Source organism: Felis catus, chromosome A1, assembly GCF_018350175.1.
Source record: "Felis catus isolate Fca126 chromosome A1, F.catus_Fca126_mat1.0, whole genome shotgun sequence".
In the NCBI taxonomy this organism is placed as follows: Eukaryota; Metazoa; Chordata; class Mammalia; order Carnivora; family Felidae; genus Felis; species Felis catus.
The window spans coordinates 195,280,491-195,297,385 of record NC_058368.1 but is presented as its reverse complement, the minus strand read 5'-3'; the positions used below and the strand labels follow the sequence as shown (position 1 = coordinate 195,297,385).

Here is a 16,895-nt window from a genome sequence, read left to right as displayed (position 1 = left end):
TGTTAGCCCATTTGAGCCTCATAACAACTCTGAAGCTGGTTATGTCATCCTCAACAGGTACAGGTTGATGGCGGGTGAGGAAATGAGGCACAGAGAACATATGACGCTTGTTCGCGCTCACACAGGAGGTAAATGGCAAATTTGGGACTCCAACCTATTGAACCAGTTGTGTAGAATAGTCATCACCATTGGACAACAGAGCTTAGGGAGCCAAGGGACAGTGGGAGCTGCAGGGCCAGGGAGGTGGGAGGGGCCAGAGCACCGCCAAGAGCCTGATGCAGGAATTAGGAGTTAGGACTCCATCTTAACAGCAAGGGGAAGCCACTGCAAGGTTCCAAGCAGGAAATGGATGCACTCAGACCTGCTTTGTATAAAGATCCCTCTGGAGCCCTGCTGGAAAACGCAGGTGGGGGCAGAGAAATGAGAGAGCAGGGAGGCAGCTCGCACAAGGGCGAAAGATAACAGCTGCCTGGTAGTGCGGCCAGACAGGAGGGCTGGCCTCCTTCGATATTTCGCAGGTGGAAACGACAGTCCTATCACCCGGGCAAACATGAGAAAACGGGAGGATGCCGAGTGTTGACAGAGATATAGGAGCCTCATGCCCTGCTGGCGAAAGTGCAGGCTGTGTGGCCACGCTGAAGAGCGATTTGGCCCTATTGAGTCAAAATGATGATCTGCATTCTCTGGGCATGCGAATCCCATCCCTGGGCGTGATGTGTGTGTGCGTGTTGGAGGAAGTTCTCCTGCAGGTTCCCAAGAAGATACGTGTGAGGATATTCATGCAGCATTGTTGATGGAGATGGGATGTTGAAGGCACCAGGGTGCTCGCCGCTAGCTGAGTGGAGAGGGAGAGAATGAGGGCGCGTGGGCACGCTGGGGTACTGTGGCAATGGATACGAACTGTGGCAGCGTGGATGGACCAGTGTAAAAGGTTACGTATCACTTACATAATCAGAAATTTAAGCATGTGCAAAACCAATAATGTACAGTTTGCAAGAACTCATTTAAAAACTTTAAATCCTTGCCTATGGGCTTGGGGAAGCGGAAAGGCAGCTGAGTATAGATTAAAAGGCAATAAAAAAGAGAAACTTGGCACCGACCAATGTTAACCCTACGGTGTATGATGAACTCAACCTGTGGCACCAGAGGTCCCTGTTCGTGCCTGTCTCATCCAAACAAGTCAGTCCTTGTTGAGGAAGAACAAAGACTCCTGCCTCCCCGTGGTGTAAACCTAGCAGATCCCAACCCGTTACTCAAGAGATAGGAAGGGGAGGAGAGAGACATTTGGAATCAGAGGGCAGGAGTGCTCCACTGGGATCTACACCCCAAACATGCCTCTCTCCCCTGACAGCCATGTGCCTTTCACCAATCTGGGTATCCCTTACACAACCCAGCAGTTTCCTGTGCTGTAAAGTTGAGCCATTGGTGACTTTGTTCCAACGCCCTCTCTCCCTCATGGCGCTGTGCTGAAGGAACATACTTTGTAAACTCTTCAGTGATATATGATTGCTAGGTCAACAGGCTAGGGTCTTCTGAAGAGCCTCCTGGGATAAGCCTTGGAGTCATTTCCAGCCCTTACCTGCCCCACGGGTCTGTGAGCACCTTCCGCCATTGAGACATGGGTTTTGGCTGCAGTCATCACTGTGCACGCAGCACTGGGTGAGGGCCTGCCTTTCCAGCAAGCCTGATGCCTTCTTGCCATGGACCAGCAGCTCCAGTGCCTCTCCATTGACCACAACTGCATCCAGGCAGCCTTTGAAGCCCTGGGACACATTTGGGGAAGAACTCAAGAGAACAAGGCCACCCAGAAAGAGGTCCCCTTCAGGCCTGAGACCCCGGCAGTTCTTTGGGAGCATGAGGGAGGTGTCGCTGGATCTGTCAACCAAGAGGCGAAGGGAAGTGTCTGTCTCCTCCACCACAACGGAGTGCCACTCTTGGTCATTCACATGGAGCCAGGAGGAAAGATTTCCATAGAAACCACCTGGGCAACGGTATTCCAGCTGGAGCACTCCATCGACCAGCTGCAAAGAAAGCCCATATGCCATCAGCAAAGCCAAGAAGTCCTTGGAAGAGCGCTGCTAACAAGCTGCCCGGGCAAAGAATGTCGTTTGTGTCTTCATGGGTCAGGGAGGTAGCGTTTGGTGACTTTTAAGGCTGTTTTAGACATTGTCTTTGTGGAGTATAAAAGCCCTCAAAGTACTTTTCTGTCTATGGTCTCATTTGGCCCTTACCACACTCCATGGATGATCTGGGTAGGGATGGCATCTCCTTTCACAGATGAGGAAACTGAGGCCCAGAGATACCTTGCTGACTGAGACCGTGTCTTTTGGATTCTTCTTTGCAGGCCTTTGTAGTACATTCCTCAACATTGGCCTTCAGGGACACCAAAAACCTCCCTCACCCCCCCCCCCCGCCTTCTTCAACAGTTCCACTGTAATCAAAGTAGGTCTCTAAGACCTTTCAAGAGGATCCACAGAGGGAGACCATTTTTATAATAATCCTAAGACATTATTTGCCTTTTCTCCTCTCATTCTCTCACGAATATACGGTGGGGACTTCCAGACATGTGCTACCACAACTGATGAACACAGAGGTACATCTAAAAATCCAGCTGCCTACTGTTGAGCCATACATGTGTAAGAGAGATATGCAAAATGTAAAACAATGCCACTCTCTTCTTTTTTCTTAATTTTGGAAATGTAATTATTATTCACAAAAATATGGTAGTTGTGTTAACATGTAATAAGTTTCTTGTTATTTTTATTTTTTTTTAAGTTTATTTATTTTTCAGAGAGAGGGCAGGGGAGGGGCAGAGAGAGAGGGAGACAGAGAATCCCAAGCAGGCTCCACAGTGTTAGCACAGAGCCTGATGTGAGGCTTGAACTCATGAACAGTGAGATCATGACCTGAGCTGAAACTGAGAGTCAGACGCTTAACTGACTAAGCCACCCAGGCGCCCCTCTTTTTAAATGAATTAATAAATAAAGATTTTAACATTTCTCAGTTTTAATTTCTAATACTGAAAATAGTGATAGCTGTAACCCACATAAACAAAACTTCCCTAGGATCTTCAATTATTTTTAAGAGTGTGAAAAGTCCTGAAATCAAGAAATCTGAGAAAACACTAGGTTAAATCATTTTAGTTTACCTCAGCCCAAGAAATAGGACTACTGTGGCCAAGAGATAGAACTTCTGCTTACTCGGCTATGTAGAGCTTTTTCTGGGTGAAATTTGAAAATCCAATCCAGTGTTTTATAGAAAGTAGCTGCTTGTTTGTACCCCACTTCCCCAATTTTTGCCCTGCTTGAATACTACCTATACCATTATATACTTAAAAAGGAAACTTACTATTACTACAGAATGTAGACTCAAAACATTGTCCTTAAATCACTCCTTTCACTTGGTTAGGACCACAAATCTACTGGTCCCATCATCTTTCCATTGTCTCTCGACCTCTGTAAGGTCCTCACTTGTCTCCTTATCCAGTTTAAATTCCATAGCCAAATTCCTGTCCTCTCTTTCTTGGTAGAAGTCACTTGGCAAACCCACAAATCTGGTAAAGTCCAGCCGTCCCCCAACTGTATGTGAGCATCGTGGAGGTAAACATGGCGGGAGAAAAACATTCAGGCTTGCTTATTGACCTCTCTTTAATTTCATGACTGTGAGTTTCAAATGAGCCCTTCATGGTGCCTAATTATGGTGCTATCTTCCATAGTTGGTTTACTCTCCCAGATGACTATTCTCACAACTTCTCCCTCCTGAGACTTCTGATTCTCCCCTCCCCATCCTTGCTCTTAGCAACCAGGTTGGGACTTATTGGACTCTTACCATCACATCTCCCCACCTTGGTGGAGGCCAGTCTCTCCATTCATGCACTAGATCACAACCCCCTTACCTCCTCAAGGGTGAGTTTCCATCAACTCTTTCTTTTTTTCTACATCACAAATTGTTCATTCTCTACTGTGCCATTCCAGTCATCACAAAAATGCTGTTATTGCTCTAATCTTAAAAAAAAAATGTCTTGAACCCACTTCTCCCATGAGATATCACTTTCTTTGCTCCCTCTTTGTAGCAAAATTCTACCCACCATCCACCATGATACAGAAACCACTGGTTTCAGGGTATTCAGTGACCTCTGTGTTGTCAAATCCAATGATTAATATCACTTCCCATCTCATTTAACCTCTCAGAGCAGCACATTACCAGCTGGTCCCTCCTTCCTTCATGGTACGTGTTCTTCATTCAGCTTCCTGGATACGATACTCTTGGTTTCCCCCCCACATCACTGGCTGCACCTTTTCAGTCTCCTTTGTTGGATCCTCCTCTTCCCCCAGGCCTCTCGATGTTGAAGTGTCACAAGGATGAATCCTTGGTCTAATCTTTTTTCCAATCTACACTCCTTGGTGATCTCACTCAGTTTCATGGCTTTCGATACTAAGTATATGCCGAATGCTCCCAGATCTTCATCTCTACCCCAGACCTTTCTCACAGACACTATACTTGTTTATCCAGCTCCACTTAGAAGTTCAATAGGCATCTCAGACTTACACCTCCAAATCTGAGCTATCAATCTTCCCCAAACCTGTTCTACCCATAGCCTTCCCAGGGTCTGTTGGCAGCCACTCCATTCCTTCTAGTTACTCAGGCTGAAACTTACTCCTTGCTTTCTCTCCCAGCCCTCATTCAATTCGTCAGGAAATCCTGTTGGCTTTACCTTCAAAAATCTACCCGATTCTGAACCCTTCCTCCCATTGCACTGTCATTACCCTGATCTAGACCACCACCATCTCTCACCTGAATTATTGCAATAGGCTCTTGGCTGGTTCCCTCTGCTTTTATCCTTGTTTCTCTAAAGTTGCTTATCAACCAGAGCCATGGCGACCCTTTTGAATATGTCACATCATGTCAATTCTCTGTTCAAACCTTCTTATGCCCTCCATTTTGCTTGGAATAAAAGCTGAAGCCCTTAAGTGGCCTATGAGAACTTTATAGGTATTCCCTCATCCCATTATATATCTGACTTCGACTCCTATTACTAATCTCTGGGCTGTTCCTTAAACATGCTAAGCATTCTTCTACCAAAAGGTTTTTGCATTGCTATTCCCTGTCCCTAGAATGCTGTTCCTCCAGAAGTCTACCCTCACCCCCTTCACATTATGGTTCACTTATCAACTCAGTGAAGCCTTCCCTGATCACCTTACTTAAAACTGCAACCCCCCACCCTCCTGATCCCCCTTATCCTTTTTTTTTAAGTCAATGCACTTATCACATTTGGACAAACTATATTTTTTGAGCCATTATATTTATATTTATTGTCTTTCTTCCCCCTATAGGGTGAAAACTCTGAGAGAGATTTTTGTCTTATTCACCAATGAGACCCAAGCATCTAGAGCAGTGCCTGTCACTAGGTAGATGGTCACTAAATGTTTATGGCATAATAATTTCTAACTAGCTGCCAAAGTCTTTTTCTTTGTCAACCTGGGAGATTGGCTTGAGTGTTGGAGGCAGGCAAACTGAGATGTCCTATGAGATGTAATCAGAGGGACTGAAAAAATTCACTTTTCTTCCATGTGAGTCCATGTAACTTAATGCTGGGTTTGTAGCCTTGAGCACCTTGGTGTAGCCAGCCTCCCACCCATCTTGGGAAACACTTGTCTGTTACTCAGCAAAAGTGACAAAAACAAACAAACAAACAAACAAAAAACCACCCTGGCCAGGTGGCCTCATCCATTTCTCCCTCTATCTTCAGAGGCTCTCTCTCCTCCCACAGAGCAGTCTGACCTCTGGTTGTCCTTGGATGTAGATCTCCAGGTTGGGGGCTTTGGCCTTCACAAGTGGAAGGCCTTGCATCTTAACTCAGTAGTCACACTATCATCCCTGGAAACCATGCAGGATTTTCTTTGCCAGAAACTGGGCTTCTTGGCTCTTCCCCCTGCTGCCCCCCAACAGCCTGGCACACCCACGTGAAATCCCTCAGGCAGTAGTGCCTTACCTTCAGGGAGATACACACTGTCTCATTGCTGAACAGGAGAACAGCCTGTGATTGGAGTGTTTTCAGACGGAACCGGATGTGCCAGTTCTGAGCCTCTGGAAGACGGTACCGTCCAAAGCTTTGACCACTGAACCTTGTGGCGGTACCTAGAGAAGCAACCAGAGATGTCAACTCCTTATGAAGAGGTCCCCTTGGAGTCCCCTCCAATGACTTTTGTCTCATTCAACCCTTGGGTGACATTGCTCACATTTTATAGATGAAAGAATGAGGCTTCTTGGGGGTGGGGGGTTACTTGTCCAGGGCCATGCAGCTAGACACGGGCCATCACCTTGCACGCTTTCTTTTGGCCCCAGAAACTCTTGCCTTGGGTCCCAGCTTGAGGGAGGAACTGTGAGCCCAAACCAGTAAGAAAGCAAGAATCAAGCTGGAAATGTAACCAATGAAATGTGTGGACATGAAAATTTCTACCCTACTTAGTTTCTGTGTTATTTTTGACATCACTGGGGGAAGAAGGAGGTAGAATTGGAGACGATTCTGCATATATATGTGATTTCAGGAATACCACAAAGGTCATTTGCCTCAGGATGTCTCCTTCACCATTAGGAAGGTAACCATTTGAGTAAGCTCTTAACCATATGAAGCACTGTGAGAGGTGGAGAGGACCCTTCGATTAAGGAAAGGGCCCAAACTTCTGTAAAGTCCTGCACGCACGTCGCCCTGTAGCAATTGGTAACACACAGTTGCAGAGTAAGGAGTCTTCACTTAAACTTGGGTTCCTCCTGCTTGTTTGACCAGGGGACCCTCTTATGTGGACCACCTATTCAAAGCCCTTGGAAATAGCGTTGTGTGGGCCTGCCTTGGGAAATGCTACATTATACAGATTACTCCCTTCCCCAGAAGTGAGTTCAGTTGTTGAATCCCTAAAACCTCAGTGTGGATAAGCTTATCAGTTGTCCAGCAAGGGGAGCAGCTGTATAGGCCCCAGATCTCCCAGATTGTTGAAGAGAGAGAATAAAAGCCAAGAGGAGAAGGAAGAACCAGAAAGCCTGAGGCACATGGCATTTCAAGATCCTAAGAGTCTGTTGTGCTCTAAGTCTAAGACTCTCTGATGCTGGCAGTTCCGTTGTAGTAGGTCATTACTCGATGGGATATTGAAGATGATGGAGATCAGGAATTCTCAGACCTGGCTGAATATCAGGACCGGCTGGAGAGAGTTTTAAAATACAGGATGCCACGCTCTACCCTCCGAGAGTATGACTCAGTAGTTCTGGAGGAACAAGAGAATCTGCGTTTGTTTATTTATTTATAAAGTGTATTTTTTTATTTTGATTGAGACAGAGGCAGAGTGAGGGGGGAGAGGGGCAGAAAGAGAGGGAAAGAGAGAATTCCAAGCAGGCTCCGCGCTGTCGGCGCAGAAAGGGGCGAAGCAGGTCTCGATCTCACAAAACCGCAAGATCGTGACCTGAGCCAAAACCAACAGTTGGACGTTTAACGGACTGAGCCACCCAGGCGCTCCGAGAGTCTGCATTTAAAAAAACCTCCCCACGATGGGTGTAGCGACTGGAAGGGAGACAAGGGAGGTTCCCGAGAAGTGATCCTTGATACAGGTGCTAGTTACACGGATGTGTTTGGTTTGTGAAAACTAGTTGGGCTGTACAAGGGGTCCATGGATCCTTCTGTGTGCCGCATTTCACCAAAATGTTTTAAGAAGTAACAACACAACCCTAATTGATTCTGGTGATTGGTGAGCCAGCCTCTCTAATATTTCTCCAAGCGTAGACCTTGGACCACCTGCTTCAGAACTACCTGAGATGCTGTTTAAAACTGCCAATTCCAAGGAAAAAGAGAGAGAGAGAGAGAGGATGAGAGAGACCGACAGACAAACCAAGAAACAGACTTTAAACTGTAGAGAACAAACTGAAGTTTACCAGGGGGGAGGTGGGGGGAGGGATGGGAGAAATAGGGGGATGACATTAAGAATACATTTATCATGACGAGCACTGAGTAATGTATAGAATTACTGAATCACTCTATTGTACACCCGAAACTAATGTAACACATACAGTATGTCAGCTGTACTGGAATTAAAATAAAAACTTTACTTATTTATTTATTTATTTATTTATTTATTTATTTATTTTTAACATTTATTTATTTATTTATTTATTTATTTTTCAATATATGAAATTTATTGTCCAATTGGTTTCCATACAACACCCAGTGCTCATCCCAAAAGGTGCCCTCCTCAATGCCCATCACCCACCCTCCCCTCCCTGCCATCCCCCATCAACCCTCAGCTTAACATTTATTTATTTTTGAGACAGAGAGAGACAGAGCATGAACGGGGGAGGGTCAGAGAAAGAGGGAGACACAGAATCTGAAACAGGCTCCAGGTCAGCACAGAGCCCGACGCGGGGCTCGAACCCATGGACCGCGAGATCGTGACCTGAGCCGAAGTCGGCCGCTCAACGACTGAGCCACCCAGGCGCCCCTAAAAACTTTATTTAAAAAATGCCAATTCTAGGCCTCACCCAAGACTTTCTGAATAACAGACTCTGGAGGTGATACGCAGGAGCAGTTCTCTTTAAAAACACACTCCTCAGATGATTCTGAATAAGCATGAATTTTAGAACCTCCGCTGTCTGGTGCCAGGTGACCGCATGAGGACCTTCGGCCAGCACAGCGTTCCCTGCAGGCAACCCTGGGGCAAAAGACACAGAAGGGAAACCCTTCCCTCCCGCACCCACCCAGAGTAGCTCACCCAGCCTGAATACAGTGGGACCTCGAAAAAGCCCACAAATCTTTGGAGAAAGAATTTCCCTAATGCAAACTGGGGAGACCCATAAAGGTAGGCCAGGCCAGGCAGGGGGCGATGGTGAAGGGGAGGCGATGCCGTTTTCCCTTTGCCAACATCCCTAAGCGGGTCCAGAGCACTGACTCTTGACGCCAGGGGTGCTGGAGATGAGTCTAATCAGAAAACTAACTTCCTGTGGGTTGAGGTAAAGAGCTCAAGCTTTAGAGTAGGACACATGGCTATTTAAGTAACCAGCCCTTCGTTGGAGGCCGTGCAGTGTCGAGCAAACCAACACAATCCCCATCCCTCAGTTTCCACTGTAGTTGGATCTGGTGACCCTGCTTCTCAGGGTGTTGGTGACAGTCAGTTCAGGTAACGTAGACACAATGCCTGGTGCACAGCAGAGTCCTTCTAGCAACCACCGCCACCGTGTGAATGGCAACCATCACTGACGGGGTGCTTATGATGGGCCCGGCAAAGGCTAAGTGCTTTTATATCCATTAAATAATTTACTCCCCAAACCTACTCCAGAAGGCAGATGGTAATATTTTCATTACCTTATAGTTGAGAAACTACAGTTCAGAGGATTTGGCAACCCACCTAAGGTCACACAGCTAGCAAGAGGTGGAGCTGGGGTTTGAACCTGAGCTGTCTAGTCTAAATCTTGAGATTATAAGCACCACGCTGTAGTAGTAATAACAGTAGAAGAAGTAGCAGTAACTCGTGTTTACTGACCACTGTCTGTATGTCAGGCACTTTTTTTTTAATGTTTATTTTTGAGAGAGAGAGAGAGAGACAGACAGACAGAGCATGAGCAGGGGAGGGGCAGAGAGAGAGGGAGACACAGAATCTGAAACAGGCTCCAGGCTCTGGGCTGTCAGCACAGAGCCCGACGTGGGGCTCGAACCCACAAATCGTGAGGTCACGACCTGAGCCAAAGTCGGAGGCTTAACCAACTGAGCCACCCAGGCGCCCCTATCAGGCACTTTTCTAAGCAAGCCCTTGATACTTATTTGTTATTTTTATTTTATTTTAGTTTTTAACATTTATTTATTTTTGAGACAGAGAGAGACAGAGCATGAACAGGGGAGGGGCAGAGAGAGAGGGACACACAGAATCTGAAACAGGCTCCAGGCTCTGAGCTGTCAGCACAGAGCCCGATGCGAGGCTCGAACTCATGGACCATGAGATCATGACCCGAGCCGAAGTCGGGCCCTTAACCGACCAAGCCACCCAGGTGCCCCTTATTTGTTATTTTTATTTTATTTTATTTTTTCGTTTCTATATTTTTTTTCTTTTCTTTTAGCAAGCCCTTGACATTTAACACTCATTTAATTCCTCTAACCGCCCAAAGGCACGGAGAGGCTAGATCATTTTCCTAAGGTTAGTTGGCGAGCAAGGGGCAGAGCTGGGATTCAAACCCAGGCAGTCTGATGTCAGAGTCTGCTCTTAGCCATCATGCCACTTACTTGCCTCTTGATTCCTGACTGTTATTTTCAAAACTCCAAAAAGTGGCCGGGAAGGGGGTGCTGTTCCATGACTAGATTTGGGGAGGCTGCCACCTGTCTCGCGGTGGCCTGTGGACTGTGGCCTTTAGCCCTGTTAAACCCCCCCTCTCACTACCCCCCGGGGCCTCCCTGGGATCTCCACCCCCAGAGCCAGTCTGGCTGAGCCCCGCAGTGCTGGGTGTCTTGGAGAAGCCCGTCACTCACCATTGCAAGAGCAGCTCCTCTCCAGGCGGTGCCGCGGGGTCAGGATGCTGAGCCTGGCTGTGCTGTAGGTGGGTCCCACTCTGGGGTCCAGGTGCACCGTCTCTTGGCACCTTTGACCCTGGCAGCGCGGGCCCTGGCAGGGCACCACGGGCATGGCTGACCTCATCTGAATTCCCACCGACTGCTCCATCTCCTCGGCCGAGCGAGTGATGATGGATGCCAGCTCCTGGAGCTTGTAGAAGGTTCCAGAATGCCCCTCAAAGACCAAGAGCACGTCCACCCCAGCCGTGGTGTCTGCAGGCTGAAGGCTGGCCAGGTGGATGTTAGCTCGTCTGATGTCCAGTTTGTTGCTGAGGAACCTCTGCAGGTTCCTCCAGTGGTCACTTACCAGCTCCTCCGGGGTGAGCTGGTGGAAGCCCATCCACAGGGCCTGCTGCAGAGCCTCCCGCCCCACGTGCCACACGTGGACGTGGACCCCGGCAGTGGTGGCGAAGGTCCCGTCATCGACGGTGACGTTGAAAGCATAGCGGCCGCGAGACAGGCCCTGGGTGGCGATAATCTTGCCATCAGTTGCGCCCACTGAGAAGTGCCTGCCCAGGGTCTCCTCTCCTGCCAGGCTGTAGGTCAGCGTGTCCTGAGGGTCTCGGTCTGTGGCGTGGATTTTGCCCACCATGCCCCCCTGGAACTCCTCCTCCCCGACGGTGATGAAGATCTCCAGTGGCAGGGCCGAGGGTGGGTAGTGGCTCTGCTCCGTGATGTGGACTCTGACGGACGTCGAGGACGAGAGGGGAGGGATGCCGCTGTCTGACACCTGTGGACAGAACAGGCACTGCCGTCACCATGGGCTGCAGCTGTTGGTGGCCCAGACCAGGCCGGGCCTCCTTGGGCAGCCTGGTCTCTCCGCTCAGGGGGCAGGCTCAACGCGCTGTCAGAGGTGAGAAAGAAAACAAGGACTCCAAACGCACCGGAGGTTTTGTGGAGGGAGTTCCATCCCCTACCACATGGTAAAGCTGAGCTCCCTTTCCTCATCTGACATCTCTCCGAGCCTCTTCCTAAATCTCTCTGGCCACTCGAACGCGAGCCTGCTTCCTCTCCAACGTCCCTCGTTCTGTCTCCTTCCCTTTTTAAAAATTTTTAACGTTTATTTACTATTGAGAGACAGAGCGCCAGCAGGGAAGGGCAGAGGAAGAGGGAGACAGAATCAGAAGCAGGCTCCAGGCTCCGAGCTGTCAGCACAGAGCCCGATGCGGGGCTCAAACTCACGAACCGCGAGATCATGACCTGAGCCGAAGTCGGACGCTCAACCGACTGAGCCACCCAGGTGCCCCCTGTCTCCTTCCTTAAGCGACACATCACGTCTCTTCGTGATTCCTATGTGCATCCTTCGTGGTCCCTGTCAGCCTAAGGAGGTTCTCCTTGGACACCCCTCTACTATGTGATTGGGGTTGGAGTGGGCCTTTGTCCCTCGCTGAGTCCTTTCCCCGGGCCAGAGACAATAGATACATCACTAAATACACAAGGGAATGTCAGACTCGGAGGAAGTACCGTGAAGGAAATCACCGGAGCACGGGGCAGAGATGTGAAGACTGAAAGAGGTGTGAAGAGTGAAGATCAGGTGGGAGGGGAGGCATCTCTGAGGAGCTGAGTCCTGAGGGGTGAGGAGAGGTGAGAGGAGCAGGTGACACAGGGAACAGCAAGCGTCAAGCCCTCGGGTGGAAAGAGCATGATGAGCTCCACCGAGCAGAAAGGGGCCCCGGCTGCTGGAGCGAGTGGGCAGGGCCGAGGGCAGAGGAGGGCTCGAGGGAGGCCGCCCAGTCACTTACGGGCCGAGGAGCACAAGGTCAGGTTTTATGTCAGAGTCATGAAAAGCCACGAAGGTTTGAACAAGGCCATGCCGTGACCTCAGTTAAGCAAGGAAGAGAATGTAAATAAAAAATGCCTTTTTCCTTTCACGTTTTGCCAAGCATCCCTGCAACTTTGTGTCCAGATTAGCAAGAACGAAGTATCCTTCCTCTCCTCAGGGACGTTATCATTTTCACAGCTGTCAGCCCAGGGCCTCCACGACTTTCTCTAGAGTCGTATCTTATTCCCGTGCTTTGAGTGGGGGGAGAAGGTTGTGAAATGACACCTAGTACTGGGATTTGTGCGTAACACAGATGAGGTCATCAAGAGCAATGACAGTAGTTAAGACTACTGCTAAGTATAACATACAGCTGGCATCACTGTGACCAAAACTGTGAGCCAGTCACTTTTAAATGCTTCCGATGCATATATGAGATAGCATATCAACACTAACCCAAACCCTCGCCTTTCTTACGAGATAGATGCCACGAAATCTCCCGTTTTACAGCAGGTATAACTGAGGCTCAGAGAGGTCAAGTAACTCGCCGAAGGTCACACAGCAGGTTAAGTCCCAAGCAGAATCTGAACTCCTGCCTGGGTCCACAGCCTGTTTTTTTGCTGGCCTCTAGTACCTCCCAGTGAACGAAAGTGGAAATACAGGACAAATGCAGGAGATGGTGATGCCGATAGTTACCGAGCGATTGTCTGGGTCAAGAAACAGAGTTCGGGAAGCTGTTCTCTTTCATCTCTCCCTCGGCAGTCATGTCCACGCCCTGAGCTTTGAGAACCCTCTACATTAGCCCACACCTGTGTGCTGAGCTGCAGATTCTCACTCCCAACGACCTGCTGGACACTTAGATGTCTCACGGGCACCCGAAAGGTGACCGGTGCAAAACAGGATCCTCACTTTACCCCATAAACCTGTTCTTCCCCCACCCCACCATCTTTCCAGCCTCATAGGTGGCCCCATCACCCAGTCTTCACTGGAGCCAGGAACCTGGGAGTCACCCCTTATTCTTCTCTCCGCTGCCCCCCCCCCATTTCCAATCTATCACCAGCTCCTGTTTATTTCCATGCAGAGCTTGTCCCTAATCTATCCACTCCCTGCGTCTTCATTATCAGCTCAAGGTTTCAGCACCTTTGGCTCTAGCTGGGATTGGAGGTAGTAATAAAAGTAATACCAAGGCTTATAGTTAGGATTGGCTGTACTTTCTGGTTTGCCCGGGTCAGTCTTGATTTTCACTAATTGATCCTGTTGTGGCTCAACGATCGCCAATGAATGTTTTTAGCGCCTCTCTCCCTCTCAAGAGCGTCGCAGTTTGGACCTCACGTATATGGTCACCCAAGCTATGAGACCTCCATGACCCAGCCACCCCATGTCTTCAGCTTATTCCCATTATAGATCACCACGCCGACCACATTAGCTCCATCTGAGGCCACTTCAAGCGCTTGTTCCAGAGCTTGAACTCTTGGCTTGAGACATTGGCTCATCTTGTTCCTGCCTGTGACACTTTCCTGCCCGTTTTCACACAGCTCACTTCTCAGGTCCCAGCTCAAAGGTCCCCTCCTCGTGAGGGCAGCCATCCTCTGACTATGTCTCCCCTGTGTCCTGTGAGCCTCTCATCACTTTCTTTCTTCATCTGTTTATTGTTTATCTCCGTGATTGGAATCAAAAGCCCATGAGGACCATCCCCTTCTTTCCCCCTGCCACATTACTAGCAGCAAGCATAGGGGCTGACACGTGATGGGTGCTCAATAGTTGTTCAAAGACTCAGTGAATGGCGGACCGGCTGGCTGGATGAATGGATGGATCCATCATCCTGATCCCGGGGAAGAGGTTCACAGCACAATAGGATCCACTGTGACTTGAGATTTAAGAAAGGGATTTTGAGGGAATTAAATGAAGAAGAAACGTTTAGCCACCATCTTGACAACTTTACTTTGGCTGTTCTCGGGCTGCCCTTTGCAACATCACCGTAATCCCCTTCACACGTATATATGTTCTCCAGTTTGGACCCTGCACCAATTTCTGTGAGGTTCAGAGAGCTCTTCTGGCTCAGGGAGTTAGAGCCAGAGTGAGGGTATGCTTCTGCCTGGAGGCAGTGTAGGAATTAAGAGCTTAGGCTCTAGGGTCAGAGTGTTTGGTCTGGAGCAACCCACCTCTGCCGCTTATTAGCAGTATCGCTTTAAGCCAGGCGCTCAAGCTCCCTGTGCCTCAGTTGCTACATCTGTAAAGCGGGGGTGGTAATCGTACCTGCCCTAAAGCCCATTGCGAGGATTTAATGCAATGAGACCCGTGGAGCACTTAACCCAGGGCCCAGCACCTAGTGAGAGCTCTGTACACTTCCCCCTAATAATAGGAGCACTGACAGTGCTTTTGCCAGCACATTACTGTCCCCATGGTCACCACCAGTGGCCCAACACAGCTCTCACCTTGATCTGAAGCTGATACCACTCCTGGACTCTCTTTCTCAGGCCCATGGTGGTCACCAGCCATCCATCAGGGGTCACTCGGAAGGCAGAGCCATCATTCCCCTTGGTGATTCGGAATGAGTAGGGGGGGCCGTTCTCGGGGGAGTCTGGGTCACTCAGGATCAACTGCAGGACTTTGCTGCCAATGGGTGAGTTCTCCTGAGACAGAGAGTGACAGGAAATCAAAGAGCAAAATGAATTCCAGTCCTTCCTTTTGCATCTTTCTGGGTCCCCTCCTCCGGGCTGAGTCCTCAGCACCCTGGCTGCTCTCAGGCCATGCCTGGACCTCGAGCTGTCATTCATTCATTCATTCATTCATTCATTCTGCCAGCCTCTGAATTAGTTGTTGGCTCCGCCAATCTTGACCAAGAGCTTCCTGAGGGCGGTGCTGGGTCTTAGAAACAAAGCCCTTGGAGGCCAGAAGGGTCCCTAGAGTCCCCTTATCCTACAGAAGGTGACTTGTGCAAGTTCACACAGCTGGCAATTCATGTATATAAATTCGTAAGCGCCTGGGATCCACGTGGAAATTTTGGGATTCGTAGGGTCAACTGAACGCTTATAAATGGTTTCCTGTTTAGAAGACCAATGGAACAGCCACTCAATGAGAACATTTTAAAAACGCATAGGAATTCAACTAAAAAATAGATTTCCTGGGTACTGTTCCAGTCTTTGCTCCATAACATGGGAATTCAGTATCTATAACACAGTGGTGGTTCACTGTCTTTTTGCAACAAAATACTATCTATGAACAGAAATCCGAGGACAGAAACTAATGGTTGCCTATCCAATAGACATTCCTTTCTTCCTTTCTTACAAAACCTGACTTTTGTTCAGGTGTGGGGTGGCCATATCTCAGAAAAGTTGTGTCCTTATTAAGAAGAGATGGACTATGATTGGTCTAAGTCAGTTATAAAATCTGATTTCAAGTGCCAGTTTTTGGTTTAATGTTGATCATGTAATCTGATTCTGATCATTGGAGAAGTCAACCAGATGAAGGTTTTAAGAAGTTTTCTTCTTTGCTAAAAACAGAGTGGGGGGAAGTCCCCTTCTGTTTGCCTTTGAAGATGGTTAGACAAGGATGTGATGCTGGAGCTGCAGCAGCCATTTTGTAACCATGAGAAAGAAGGTGAGGGAATTTCAAAGAAGCTAGCTCAAAGCTGTGATACTGTTTTTCTGGTGAAATAAGCAATTCTGGAATAGAACTTCCCACCATCATACCTTTTGTTACATGAAATAAATCTTTATTATTTAACAAGGTTTTAGTCAGATAATCTGTTATTGGCAGTCAAAGCATCCTACCTAATACTCATAATACACAAACAAGTGAATGACTCTGGCTGATACATAGCAGGACCCATGATTCTGCCGTCTTATCTTCGTCCTCACCTCCCTCACTTCTTATGGTCACAATTCCCCGGTGAATCCCTAGGCCCTCTTCAAATCCCATTTGTAAACCATCAGTATGATGAAAATAGCATGAGATCTGGAAAATCTTCTGCGTTTAAATCCCAGATTTGCCACATTCTAACAATGGCACATTTCTGCACCTCCATTTTATCAATGTTTTTTATTTATTTTTGGGACAGAGAGAGACAGAGCATGAACGGGGGAGGGGCAGAGAGAGAGGGAGACACAGAATCGGAAACAGGCTCCAGGCTCCGAGCCATCAGCCCAGAGCCTGACACGGGGCTCGAACTCACGGACCGCGAGATTGTGACCTGGCTGAAGTCGGATGCTTAACCGACTGCGCCACCCAGGCGCCCCAGTGCACCTCCATTTTAAAAACCTGTAAAGTGGACAGAGTAGGCCTCCTTATCCTTGGTGATATGTTCTAACATCCCCAGTGCATGCCAAAAACCATGGATAGTAACCACACCTTGTGTATACTGGGGTTTTTTCTATACGTACATACCTATGATAAAGTTTCATTTATAAATGAGGCACAGTAAGAGATTAACAACAATAACTAATGATAAAATAGAAAATTATAACAATATACTCTAATAAAAGTTATGTGAGTGTGGTCTCTCTCTCTAAGTATCTGTATTCACCCTTCTTCTTGTGACCATGTGAGGATAGTAAG

General features: G+C 48.3%; 2 protein-coding genes across 3 annotated transcripts in view; one reads left to right on the top strand and one right to left on the bottom strand.

Moving 5' to 3' along the window:
- The window catches only part of SLC36A1 (solute carrier family 36 member 1), a 167,523-nt gene that overhangs the window by 71,189 nt on the left and 79,439 nt on the right, over positions 1–16,895 (top strand). The window contains exon 11 of one of the 2 annotated variants that reach the window (XM_045036625.1): positions 58–1,581. The exons of the other annotated variant lie outside the window; for it this stretch is intronic. Coding sequence (XP_044892560.1) covers positions 58–68 — 11 coding nt within the window. The 3' untranslated portion in view covers positions 69–1,581. Of the gene's footprint in view, positions 1–57; positions 1,582–16,895 lie in introns of those variants that run through there. 2 annotated transcript variants of the gene reach the window in all.
- The window catches only part of FAT2 (FAT atypical cadherin 2), an 84,849-nt gene that overhangs the window by 5,565 nt on the left and 62,389 nt on the right, over positions 1–16,895 (bottom strand). Inside the window, exons 18-21 of the mRNA XM_006927970.5 lie at positions 14,774–14,971; positions 10,499–11,309; positions 5,993–6,138; positions 1,580–2,021 (exon numbers count right to left, since the gene is read on the bottom strand). Coding sequence (XP_006928032.4) covers positions 1,580–2,021; positions 5,993–6,138; positions 10,499–11,309; positions 14,774–14,971 — 1,597 coding nt within the window. The remainder of the gene's footprint in view (positions 1–1,579; positions 2,022–5,992; positions 6,139–10,498; positions 11,310–14,773; positions 14,972–16,895) is intronic.